The sequence below is a fragment of the Mugil cephalus genome, chromosome 6 (assembly GCF_022458985.1).
Source record: "Mugil cephalus isolate CIBA_MC_2020 chromosome 6, CIBA_Mcephalus_1.1, whole genome shotgun sequence".
NCBI lineage: Eukaryota > Metazoa > Chordata > Actinopteri > Mugiliformes > Mugilidae > Mugil > Mugil cephalus.
Window position 1 is genome coordinate 18132599 of NC_061775.1, and position 12864 is coordinate 18145462.

The window sequence follows — 12864 nt, forward strand, 5'->3', positions numbered from 1 at the left end:
AATTAATTTCCCTCCACAGAAGATCATTGCCACTCTCACTTTCTCCAGTGTGATATGAACTCCGGATCAACAGTGTCCTTCTGCTGAGCGTTTTTTTTTTTTTCATTTCCTGGATTGTCGTAATGGCGAACACATTTCGCTGGGCTTCATCCAGTGTCTGAAATGTCTTCTCTCTTGTGATCAATTCCAGTCTCTTGGATCAGATTAAAAAGGCCTGGACTGTAAATGTTTAATATGCTACTGTAGAATGACATGGGGGGCTGAAGTTCTCTGCGACGACTGTGACTACACTCCGCATTTCAGAAAAACAAAAACACATAGATTTACATCGCTGGGTCAAAGGATTCCGCTGTGAGACCTGAGACCCGGCGTCCTCACATGGGGACAGGTTTTAGGTTTGTGGCAGCTTCTTATTCTGCTTCATTTAGACTTATCTAGATCTAACTAGACTTAGACCTTTATCTGCCATCTAGTGGGAACGGAGGGTCAATACGCTAGTCGGTGTAAAAACACAATAGCAGGATAGCAGGCGTTTCAGCGGAATCTTTATTTTGTTTTTATGGTTGAAATTTGTCTGTTTATGCTTATTAACTTTAGTTTTATATGACATGCAAATCTAACAAATTCCATCAGTAGTAAAAAGCTACAGCGTCACTAATTAGCAAGAACCCGTTTGAGGATGTTGGGATTACACGTCCTGCTTAAATTTTTATACTTCTTTGCTCCTTGGAGAAATTGACAGCATATAACGAATAAAAGAGGTTAAAGAAAAGGCCACCTGAAACTCATTCTTGAAGTGTAAACAGTGGGGAAGAGTTGGAACATTTGGTTACGCCAGATAAATGAAAGTATACAACGCAATTAGGCCTGGCTAACAAACTTCTACATACTGATAAAAAAACAAAAGGCTTAACTCTCTTATCTGCTAAAAGCTGAAAACTGCACAGGTGGCCCAAACCAATAAACCTAGTGTCCATAAATAAAAGGTGATGTGGGGTACAGTACACACCCTAATAAGAGCCATTAAAACTATGACTTCGTACCATAAAACTCAGGGCATCTTAATTTGACTATGGAGCAACTGCTTCAGAGTAATTTTTTTTCCCACCACTTCCCCGAGATAAAAACAAATTACTGATATAAACCTAATGACTACATTGAAGGCAACAAAATGCTGACACGAATGAAGGCCAGACTGTAATTTTATTTATTGTACCACCTGTCACAGTGGTCCTAATACTGTATAGGTCTCCCTTGTGCCTCCGTGGGCCTGGGTGCCTGGGTCCTGTGGGTCGAGAGGAGGGGCCTCTGTGGATCACTTTTGTTCCAGCACATCCCACGCAGACCAGGTCAACACCATGTCCTGTTTTTCACATATTTTTTGAGTTGTTCCTACTGTTTTGCCATGCATCCTGCTGGATGTGAAAGATGTTGCTTTTAAAGGGAAAGGGAGTCAGTACTATAATTCTAAAAGTTCCTTTTTTACTACTATGGGTTTAAGACCCCCAGGGGGTCCCAAAATTTTTGGTTGGTTAGACATTTTATATATATATTTTTATATTTTCCCCCCACAAATTTAAATTTCTTTAAATACACATGAAGGTGAATCCAAGGCATTCTAGTAAAGGGATAAGGGATAATGAATGCAAAATGACAATAATAATAATTTATAAATAGCAATAGGCCGAGTTTAATATAGTGTATAATAGTGTTGTGAAAACTGCACAGGTGGCCCAAACCAATAAACCTAGTGTCCATAAATAAAAGGTGATGTGGGGCACAGGGTACGCCAGGCTCACCTATAGGCCGCACCTTCCACCACGACTAAAATAAATGGTACTCAAAGGCCTGCACGTCTTGATAATAAATAAGTAAGAGAAGTCAAAGTAATGGTTGAGCAATGAAGCATCTGAACAGCAGATTGAACGAATATTATGAGATTCCCCATTTTCTCATTCACATTTTTATACATTTGTATATTAGAGTTTTACGTAATCTACAGTATTCATGATTTGAGATGAGGAGGCGTCTCCGCAACCTGCAGGTTGAGGAATGTCCTTTTTAACTTTAGCCCGGGCGGTGACATTCCCGCCCTCAGCCACGTCGGTGCTGCCTTTGAAGAAAATAGAGGGCTAGTGTGAAAGCTTGCATCCCCGTCCGGCTGACCCACTGACCAAGCTGACATCAAAAGCTTCCTCTAATTAGAGTCGGCAAATACGAAGCTCCTGGTCCGCAGCCGGGGTTGTAAAGCTGGCTGCGTCCTAGCATGCGGTCACATATCAACACCAGAGTGGGAAGTTTACAGTAGGTTACGGTGCACGGAGCCACTGTTCTCCCATCACTCGAGCTGGCAGAGCGCCAGCTTGACATCCTTCTTTAATACCACATCATCCTGTTTCGTCTTTATGTTCTTCTCCTCTTTACAGGTGTGAGGAAGAAGATGAGGCAATACTCCATGTTTTTTTTTGTCTGTCACATACAGTACACACCCTAACAAGAGCCATTAAAACTATGACTTCCTTCCATAAAACTCAAGGCATCCTAATTTGACTTTGGAGTGATTTTTTTTCCCACCACTTCCCCGAGGTAAAAACAAATTAGTGATATAAACCTAATGACTACAGTGAAGGCAACAAAATGCTGACGCAAATGACGGCCAGACTGCAATTTTATTTACTGTACCACCTGTCACAGTGGCCCAAATACCGTGTAGGTCTCCCTTGTGCCTCCGTGGGCTTGGGTGCCTGGGTCCTGTGGGTCGAGGGGAGGGGCCTCTGTGGATCACTTTTGTTCCAGCGCATCTCACGCAGACCAGGTCAACACCATGTCCTGTTTTTCACATTTTTTGGGTTGTTCCTACTGTTTTGCCGTGCATCCTGCTGGGGATGGCTGCTGCCATCAAGGAGTGTTATTGCTATGGGTGTAAGACGGGGTGCCTGGTCCGGTCTAGGTGGGTGGTACATGTCTAAGTAACATCCACACAAATGCCAGGTCCAAACTTTTCCCAGCAGAACATTGTGTTGGTGGGATAATTGGTTGGTGCATAATTGGAAAACTGCATACAATACTGTATCCTTGGTGAAATATGTTGCTTTCCCTAAAGAGAAGGGATTCAGTACTATAATCCAGCAATTCCCCTTTTCCACTACTATGGGTTTAAGATAGAGGCACTGCAGGGGGGGTCCCAAAATCTTCAGTTGATTAGACATTTTATATAAATTCAAATTTAAATTTCTTTAAATACACATGAACGTGAATCCAATACATTTTAATAAAGGGATAAGGGATTATGAATGCAAAATGACAATAATAATAATTTATAAATAGCAATAGGCCGAGTTTAATATAGAACACATATAGTAGATAGGGGGTCTCTACTGAAGTTCTCCATCAGTTTGGAGGGTCCTCAGCCTGAAAAACGTTGAAGACTCCTTCTCTACAGCTTCTCTAGAAGCTAAAATGTACATTCAAGTCTCAAAATGAAAGTTAAATTTGACTCCTGGTCTTGCTGTTTTGTTACCGTACATCTCAATAGAGACGTTTACAGTAAGCCGACGACAGACACACCCTGAATCGAGTTGTGTTCAATAAACGACACCGATAAATGATACAACGGCCCGACAATAGAGATAATTTGGTTTATTTGCTTCACACGTCCGACTTCATATGCGGTTTCCCTTCTACAGTGTGCTCAACAATGGGGACAGTCGAGCGAGATAAACTTTAAGCTGTGCTCCTGTGTCTGTGAGTGCACCCTCACGCAACACAATATAGAGAAGATCCAGTTTCTGTGCGGCTCCGCCGTCATGAAAGGGATTGGGCCGAACAAGAGGAAGGCATTTCTTGTGTTTAACGGTGCCCTCTTTTGTCTTTTCGGGGGCAACTTAAAGAGCCCATGCGGCGTCGCTGCTCTTCGGCTGTCTGTATCAGGCTATAAAAGGGACACTTTAGAGAAGCGGTGTGAAATGTCACACCAATCAGGAGCATGTGCCGCTGGTTTCTGAAAAGTGTGTGTCGAGATTTTTTTTTTTCTCTATATCTTGAATTGTACAGTCAATTTGTTTTGTGCGATCAATTTATAATACAATCTTATATATTCAGACGTGAATGAAGCAAGTGGAAGTTCTTTGTCAACAAATCACAGGCAGATGCTCTTTACGAAAACATGGAATGAACACCTTTATTGTTTGGACTGCGCCGTTGCTGCTTGATTGTCTGTTTGGACATATATGTTTTCTTTATTGTTTAGTTGTGTAACCGATACTCGCATGTCAACACAGGGCGCCATTGTCAGGTTGACCCGATGCAGATTTTCACACACAGATGTTGGGCGCCGATAAGGCCGAGCACAAAAACCACTGATCTAGGACAGATTTTCGAAGACGGCTGTATTGTGAAGAAGTTTATTTACAAATGACATCCTATGTACATGTTGATTTCCTTCTGTCATATTTTTTTTTTTTCATATATTTACATCATCTAGACATGACCACCACCCTCTACGCCCACAATGTACATGTTGACGATCACTCAGCATCCCGTTTATACGTCCGCTCATTGCGTTAAATTAAATGTAAGAACAAATCCCCCTTCCACAGAGGGTGATTAAATTAAAATGTGCTCGTACCAACAATAGATTTTGTTCACAGTGTCATTGTAAACCCCCTAATTTTCATGTCAAGTATATCAGCACATTCGAAATCCACGGACACATGTAACAAGTTTTTTTTTTTGTTGTTGTTTCTTTGTTTCCAGTGATGTACAATGTGGTAGACGTCCAGATCAAGTCGGTCACATTCAAAAACAATGAGTGCAAAGACTTCTGCGTTTCCAAGAGTGATTACTTTAGGTACATGTGCTGCATCAGAAAAGTAATGTATATGGTAGCACATAAGGTGACCAAAGAAAAAACTTTATTTTTTTTTTGGCAGACTCACTGAGGTAGAGACATGTGTTCCTTTCTTGGACTTGAAGCTATTTGTATCCAACGCAACACGCTGGTCAAAGTGATTGCAGTGTGTAACACTTCCAAAAACCCTGGATGTAAATCCAAGCTGTGCAGCATGTGCAGTGGCTTTTCGAAATCTGTGGCACACGTACTAATTAACTAACTGACATTTAATCTCAACCAAACATTTATATGAAGCTGTCAAGCACTTGCCCTTTGCGATAGAGTTTACTTTGAATTGTTTGATGTGTATTCACATTAATGGATCATTGTATATGTGGTCACAGGTCACGGGGTTCTTGGTGTTTTTAAGGAGGGTGTGTATCTACCCATAAAAGAATATTCGACCGAGCAACGATCTTCCGTAGTGTGTCCATCAATACTGCACCCCCCACCCGGTTGCCGTCTCTGAACCTGCGCATTGACAGTGAGTCCTTCCACATATAAATACACATTTGTAACTCAACTTTTTCTTTTTTTTAACAAAAAAAAAAAGAAAAATGGGAAACAAACTTTCGTATAATTTACTTGATTTTTAAGGAAACTTTTTCCAAAACACGCAGTTCAAAACGTGTCCCGCTACCTCTCCACACAAAGGAGAGTGTACTGAGAAGTTTGCCTTTGAGGTAAAAGCTCAGTTTCTTGGCGCTGGCGCCACCCGGTGTCCCCGCTCGAGCTATAGGATCTCCACTTTCTGCGAGCAGACCAGGTCGCTGTTGACCAGATTCCACATGTGCATGAGGTCCGACGGGAGAAGCTTATGCACGACAATCATGCTCCTAAAGAAGCAAGGTTCTCGGTTCAACTTGCTGTTCTTGTTTTTGACCAAGCCAAACGTCTTAAAGGCGTTGTGTTTTATGGGGGTGACCTGAAGCACCTCTAAACACATGCCCAGGAAGACGTCGTCAATGGGGTAGAGCTCCAGGGTGTCTGCGGCCCAGTACAGCCTCCTCACCAAGGATCCGTCCATCAGGAACCCCCCTCCGCCTGCATATGGAGGGTAGTGCGTCTTGTTGTATAAAGCCTGGGGGATGTAGTATTTGTTGTCCTTCTTACGTATGGGCTTAGCGTTGAAAATCACATCCCCCACGAACAGGTCCTTCTTGTGGTTGCTGCTTTCTAGGAACTCGAAAATGTTCTGCACGCTGACAAACACGTCATCATCCCCCTTGAAGACGTAGCGCACGCCGGGGCAATACGTGTGGAACCATTTGAGGAAGTGGGTCTCCTTGAGCGTCAGGTTGAAGAAGCTATCTAAGAAGTCCCACTGGAGAATATCCCCGTAGATGTAGTCTTCGTACTCCACGAGTTTCTGGTGGTTCGCTCTTTCCGCTTCATTGGAGGGCTTACCGAGAAGGAAGAGGGTCTTTATTCTCTTGCCGTCCAGCACCTGCTCTTTGCCCCAGGTTTTTCGAATGACCTCCCGGCGGTCATGCTGGGTGGCCACAGATTTGATTACCATGAGCAAATCTATTTCTCCCGCGCACTTCTCCGGGTGGTTGAGGTTCATGGGAAAATAGCGGCAGTGTCGATACAGCATGAACTGCTTGAAATGGCCCTCCAGGCCCTTGAACCAGTCCTGGCTCGAGAAGTTCAGGTTGGCGCTGCAGTTTGAGCTCGTCACGTCCCAAGTTCTGGGGATGTTGTTCTCACCGATTCGGAGGTCCTGCGTGGTAGCCCGGGGTTTAGGCCTCGCCTGGGGTCTGCCAACCTTCCAGAAGCCTTTTATCCCCGGATGCGAGTCAGTTTTCTCCTCCAGATCAGCTCCGGGCTCCCCTCCCTGCATGGCCTGCATGCGCGTCTGCCTCTCGAGTTCAAAGGGAGCCCCCATACCGATGTTCCCTCGCTGGACAACGGTCAGCGCCACCAGGGCCAGGAAAAACATGACGCTCACCCTCTTGTACACCCTCCAGCGATCTCTGTTGTTCATTCTGGGGAGAGGCAATGATCACAGGAAGCCAGTCAGACAAAAACAAAATTATCTAAGATCTATTAAGTGAAACGGAAGTACTGGTTTGGATTTATATCACAATGCATTATTGTGATGGAGTTCATATCTATACAGCGTGCAGCACTTTGAGAGCAAACAACGGTCAGAACTCAAGAATTACAACTTAGACTCACTCGTTTTCAGTGTTTCCATTGAAACTGTGATAGGTCTAAGACTAAAAACGGCACGTTGAATATGTATGTTAATTGCTTAAAGTTAAATTTAAGGGCTGTTTGTGAAAACATCGAGGCAAAGGACAAACTGCGGCCATAACACATTCCCACGTGATCACATTCTTTGCTGAGGTGTTTTGGGAGTTTCATGTACAGCCAACGCACAAAGGGACAGCCTAAGCAAATGCTGTCATTACATCTGATTACACCGAGCTCACTCTTTTCAACATGTCACATACAGAGACAGATAACAGCGTCTCTAAAATATAATGTTCCTTCCATTTGATTTATACCTTCAGCGCAATTTTTGCTCCAAAACAATGTGCATATAAAAAAGAAACATGTTTCCTTCATTTTTTTGTTTGTTTGTTGTTGTTGTTTTTATATATATATATTTGTTTCATAGAATCACAATCATTTAAAGTTGGACTTATTGGAAAACTTTTCTCCTAGAGGAACATGTGGAATGTGCCTCAGATTCTCACATTTCCATCAAGTCATGCCGGGGCTCGTTACATTCACGACCCCCTGAGACACTCCCATGTGGGCCCCCTCTACATTGGAAAGAGTAACTTTTCACCTGGAAACTACAGGTAATCCGTTGCTTAATTCTGGAAACAGGCTACAACGGTGAGCTTAACGGTGTCCGGTGTTAAATGAAGAGACAGGTGCACAAATCCCAAATCCCGCGCTGAAATGGGAGCAGAAATGTTGTTTGATGTGCAGGCTACTAATAATAAAATTATTATAGGGGAAAATAAAATTCCGCTCAGTGTTTGATCACCTCTCTATGTTAAAACGATTCGAGCCACAGCAGCACATTGGAATTAGGATACATTTTTTAATTAAAATCATAATTATTCGCCGATAGTTTTTCCCCCGTTTGCTGCCTTACATTCAACTTTTTATTCGCAACTTTAAACATTTTTTATTATTATTATTTAACGATTTCAAAGAATGTTCTCTTATGTGATTTCTAATTAATGCCAGTAAAGGAGCATCAAATAAATAATCAATATTTAAAAACAAAATATATGTCACTTACATTTTCTCTTGAGTTTAAGACGATGGTTGAGAGATGGGGTAGGAACCAGTCAAGTGGGTGATAACCGGGGGCAGACAGGAGAAACGGCTTGGCGTTAAATAATCTTAGGCGTTGCCGGTGGACAGTGATGCTCAAATAATCCTTTCAATCGGAAAAAGTGTCTGGCGCTAAGGTTTGCGAGAATCGAGCGGAGATCTGAAGTGTTCCGGTGCGCTGAGGCGCGGATGTGCGCTGCTCTGATCCGCGTCGCTGAAGGGTCTGATTTTTTTTCACGCGCAGGGATCCGCTTTTAAAGGCGGCAGCAGCTACGTGGTAAACACACATACACGGGCACGCGCGCGCGCGCGCGCGTGGACGATGACAGAACACATGCAGGGTATTCAATCTTGACGAGGCAAATGTTTCATTTATTCAAACACAAGCAAAGAAGCATCTTGGTTGGGTGATAATATTAGTCCACGGTGTATCCCCAACTAAACTGAGTGAACTAAATCAAAAATGCACTGTTGTCACTAATGACATGAGTCAAATTTGACCCGTTTGTCTTTAAATCGCATAATTTTATATAAATGTGGTCTACAGGCCATGGGTTCTGCGAAGAAGTGTCCAATATTCACGGATCAGCCTACTTATTAACATTAAAACCAACTGACAGGAGAAGTGACCTAGTCAATATTAGGAAGGTGGTCATAATGTTATGCCTGATGAGTGTTTAGTAATTAGCTGAAAAGAAGTGGGCTAAAATATATCTATATCTATCTATCTATCTATCTATCTATCTATCTATCTATCTATATATATATATTTGTGTGTGTGTGTGTGTGTGTGTGTGTGTGTGTGTGTGTGTGCGCGCACAGTATTAATTCATATGCCAAGTCACGCCTAAAAACTTACGACGCATATCATTTGTGAGCATTTTTATGGTTTTCTTATTGCTTTTTGTTCATTTCCCCTATGCCCATATTTGGGGGACGCTGAAAGTCAGTATTAAACTCTGGCTCTATGTATGGAGTACCGATGGGTACTTTATTCTGTCACAGTGTGCGTCATTGTCATTCGTTTGTAAAAACCTTCCATGAAGTGCCACTGCAGCACATAAAAGACAGTTTCGTTTGAAATTTCTTTTTAAATCAAAAGCCACACAAAGGATGTTTAAGTATGAAACTTAACAACCAAGAAAACCGACAATGAATCCCAACACGTTCTTTAGTAAAGCAGTTCCCATTCAAAGTCCATCAAGCAAATCATCTGCTCAACCACCCCCAGCATCTAGACTCCTATCTGCGCCGTGGAACCTTAATGACACTTGTCACTGTAGACTTTTATCCAAACTATGTACCTTACAACCTCTTGCTGCTTTAATAATTTTGCTTTTTTACTTTCAAGTAATTGCCAAAAGTGCTCGCAATGATTGAAAGTGACACGGCCACTGAACAAGCTCCATATGACGTGGTCAAAAGCTCCAGATCAAACAAACAAGTGCCACTGCAGCACAATAATTTACAGGACAATAAGGAAGAAAGGTGTAAAATGTAAATGTACTTGCATGGAACTGAGCGTATCTTTAAAACAATTTTACTGTCTTATTCTACAGAATTCTCATTGCCCTACAGGAAATACCGTTCTTTTCAACCGTTCCTCAAGAAAGGCTATTTTAAGAATCAGAACTTATTTGTCAATGTCCTGTCTTACACAGACGAAACGCCCAAGATATCGTCTATAAGACAACACGCAATTAAACAGCACTACTACTATTACGCGATAATTTAAGCTAACTCTTCGTGCAGCCATCAGTATACTTTGCTGCTACTTTCTTATGTACCATACCCGCTACATGACTCATAAAGGTACCCCCGCACCATGTTCCATGGCACAATGGTTGCAGTATTAATTGTCCTAAACTGCGGAATGAGTCGTGCTGTATTTCGCACTTTGCAGGCAAATAATGGAGACAAAAGCTCAAAAAAAGAGATTAGCACGCTTCAGGTTGTCATAAACTGGGCACTTCGACAATTGTTTGCTACGATTATTACAAGACAACTTGCGATGGCTACACATGTGACCTCTTGTTTTGACTTGTTTTCTGACCTCTAGTGGACACAATTCAGAAGTTGCAGTGTTTTTTTTAAATTTTATTTTATTTTTTTATTTTAGCAGGTGCCAATTCTCTGGAAAAATAAATAGATTACAGAGCGGGCGGCAATGATTTGCTAAAGTATGACTTGATTAACTACTTGATGTCCTTGGAGTCCCAGCAAGAAGTTCAGGTGTTAATGAGTTGCGCCAAAGCAAACTGTTTTATCAGCTCGTTGACCTTTTGCTGCGTGTGACTAAGAAGATATACATCATATGACAAACTTATCAATGTTTATGGAAGCCTTCAGCTTGACACACAAATCTTGAATATGAAGTTACTGTAAATCAAAAAGCTTTCCTCTAGAGCAACACAGTTCGAGAAAACATTCATCAGTCGTCACCAACAGACAGGGCATTTCCTTGTGCATTATTTATGAATATGGTGAGTTGAAAACAAAATAAGGACAGCGATAGCTGAAATGCTGATTGCACAGCTGTCACCACCGCGGCCGCAGTTAACCCTTGCCGCGTTGAGCTGTGGCCCTCGCGGTCGGGGGGGAGAGGACAACAAAATGTCGCTCTGTGCTTCAAAACAGGAATTTTTCAATCCGAAACACAGCTGCGATCCAAAATCTCTCCTTCCTCTCCTTCTCTCTCCATTTCCTGGATCCAACCAGCCATCCTTCTCAGGGCCATGTGCATCCTGTTGCCTGGTGCGGTGTTTTTTCCCGTTTTTTTTTTTTTTTTTTCCTTTTCTCCTCTCTCTGGATTTGGTCTCTGGATTTTCTGCAGGAGCGGAGGAGTGAAGCGGTTATGAGCGTCACAGCGCTCGTCTCTGATTGGCTGAAAAGGCGAAGTTTGTCGCTGGGGTCTAACAGAAACATCGGTCAATGAGAGAAACTGCATTCTGTGAGCACGGACTCGTTGTAACATGATTTTTTCTTTCTTTTTTGTCAGGATGTGACTTTTCACTCTGCAATGTTGTTGATTTTCATGTAAAATGAATCTTTTACAAGTTGAGCTTCCTGCTAAATTAACACTAACCAGCAGCATCTTTATTTCAACAATGGATCGCATGACAACTTTCAGTATATATTATGTAAAAGGGGTTATGTAAAGGCATTATCCTTCATGTCACACTGTGTTGTCCATCACTCAGTACGTTTACATGCACGTGAAAAAAAAAAAACAAATCGGACTCTAACAGGAAAACTTAAATGCATGTTAACATGTTACTCCGTCTAAAATCAGAGTTCTCCTTATCCGATTAAGACACCCAGATAATGCGACTGGAATTCGGTTTTCCAAGAAAGCCGGTCGCAGAAGAAGAAGGTAAACAGAGCCGATAGAAGATCCGTCTGAGGGATAAGGAACATCTTATTTGCACCACAAGTAGCGTGCACATTGCGGTCAGTGTATCTTAATGAGCTCCTGTGTACAAGGAAATAGTAGCACAGTTGTAAAATCTTTGTCCTCAACAGGTGAGATTCCACAATTCAGCCCCGCCTCTGTCACAGTGACTCAGATAATTTCCTACTAAGCAGCTCTCTTTAATGTTTTGCCGCCGTTTACGCTAGAAAGTCAAGGTGATCTGAAGGGATGGGGAGCTGAGGCGATAAGAAAACAAGACTATTTCAGAGGAAATGGAAAAGCAAAAGCCTGCCGCTTTGCTTTTTTTGCACAGAGGAAGTTTGCGCTAATCCTTTGTTGGGTTTAACACACCTGTGGGATTACCTCTGGTTTGTCTGACTTTTGTCAATTGACGGACAGGAATGAACGAGCATCCAAACCCCCTCCCCGCTCTCTCTTTGAATTGGCACGAGGACATGGCTCCGAGGTCCTCAGTCACCGTGAAAGAATTTACTGGTAAAAAAAAAAAAAAAAAAGTGGCTTCAGGGAATTTCTTGCCCCCCCTCCTTCTTTTCCACTTCAGTCGTCAAATGAGGATCTTCCTCTCTGAGAAGGGGAGGGGGGCAGAACAAAGGAGGTGTGATCATGCTGTGTTTTGAATGACCCTTTCAGCTGTGGGTACGGGTAAACACCAGCCACCTTTCTGACGAACCATATGTTTCGTAAACACTCTGGTAAGGTCACCAGCGTCTCACTTAAAAACCTCATGTTCTTCCTGCTGGCCTGAGTTTCCATTAAAACTCCAAAAGTGCTGACATACTTCCTGTTTTGTTACAAATACATTACTTATCTTTACCATACCAAGGAAATGAATTAAATTAATGATTTACTTGATGTTGTTGTTATTGTTATGCATTTAGTGTGTAATTAGCATACTGAGAGTCAAGGTTGTTATTCTTGCTTGCTTTTCTTGAGCTTTTGATCGTATGTCTGCGAAGGTTCTCCCTCATCCATGTCATGGTAGATCCAGAAAAGCAGCTAGACATGTAGTTCCTTGAAGACGTTTCGCCACTCATCAGAGTAGCTTCTTCAGTTCAAAGGGACTGGTGGGCAGCTGAGATTTGCCGTTAGCAGACACTAGTCGTGCCAGCTTCGAGCAAATTTTTGATGGGCTACACCCGCAGATGTTCCTCTTTAAACCTCAACTCCCCAACCAGTCCCTGAGGAAGCTGCTCGGATAAGTGGAGAAACGTCCTCAAGATACTCTACGAGTTCCGTTGCC

The 12864-nt window shown here is 42.5% G+C and overlaps 1 protein-coding gene across 2 annotated transcripts; it reads right to left on the bottom strand.

Moving 5' to 3' along the window:
* Positions 1-4389: 4389 nt before the first annotated feature.
* On the bottom strand, positions 4390-8405 carry b3gnt7 (UDP-GlcNAc:betaGal beta-1,3-N-acetylglucosaminyltransferase 7). 2 transcript variants are annotated; one of them, XM_047586119.1, is made up of 3 exons: positions 8157-8405; positions 7692-7802; positions 4390-6879 (listed from the first exon to the last, which is right to left on the bottom strand). In XM_047586119.1, exon 3 carries the CDS (start codon positions 6876-6878, stop codon positions 5625-5627), a length of 1254 nt encoding a protein of 417 aa, XP_047442075.1. In that variant the 5' UTR covers position 6879; positions 7692-7802; positions 8157-8405; the 3' UTR covers positions 4390-5624. The 2 variants fall into 2 exon arrangements, with proteins under 2 accessions (XP_047442075.1, XP_047442074.1); XM_047586118.1 differs by lacking the exon at positions 7692-7802.
* Positions 8406-12864: the final 4459 nt, after the last annotated feature.

Coding starts and splice junctions, on each gene's coding strand:
- b3gnt7 (XM_047586118.1), bottom strand. CDS start 6,878: ATGAACAACAGAGATCGCTGGAGGGTGTACAAGAGGGTGAGCGTCATG.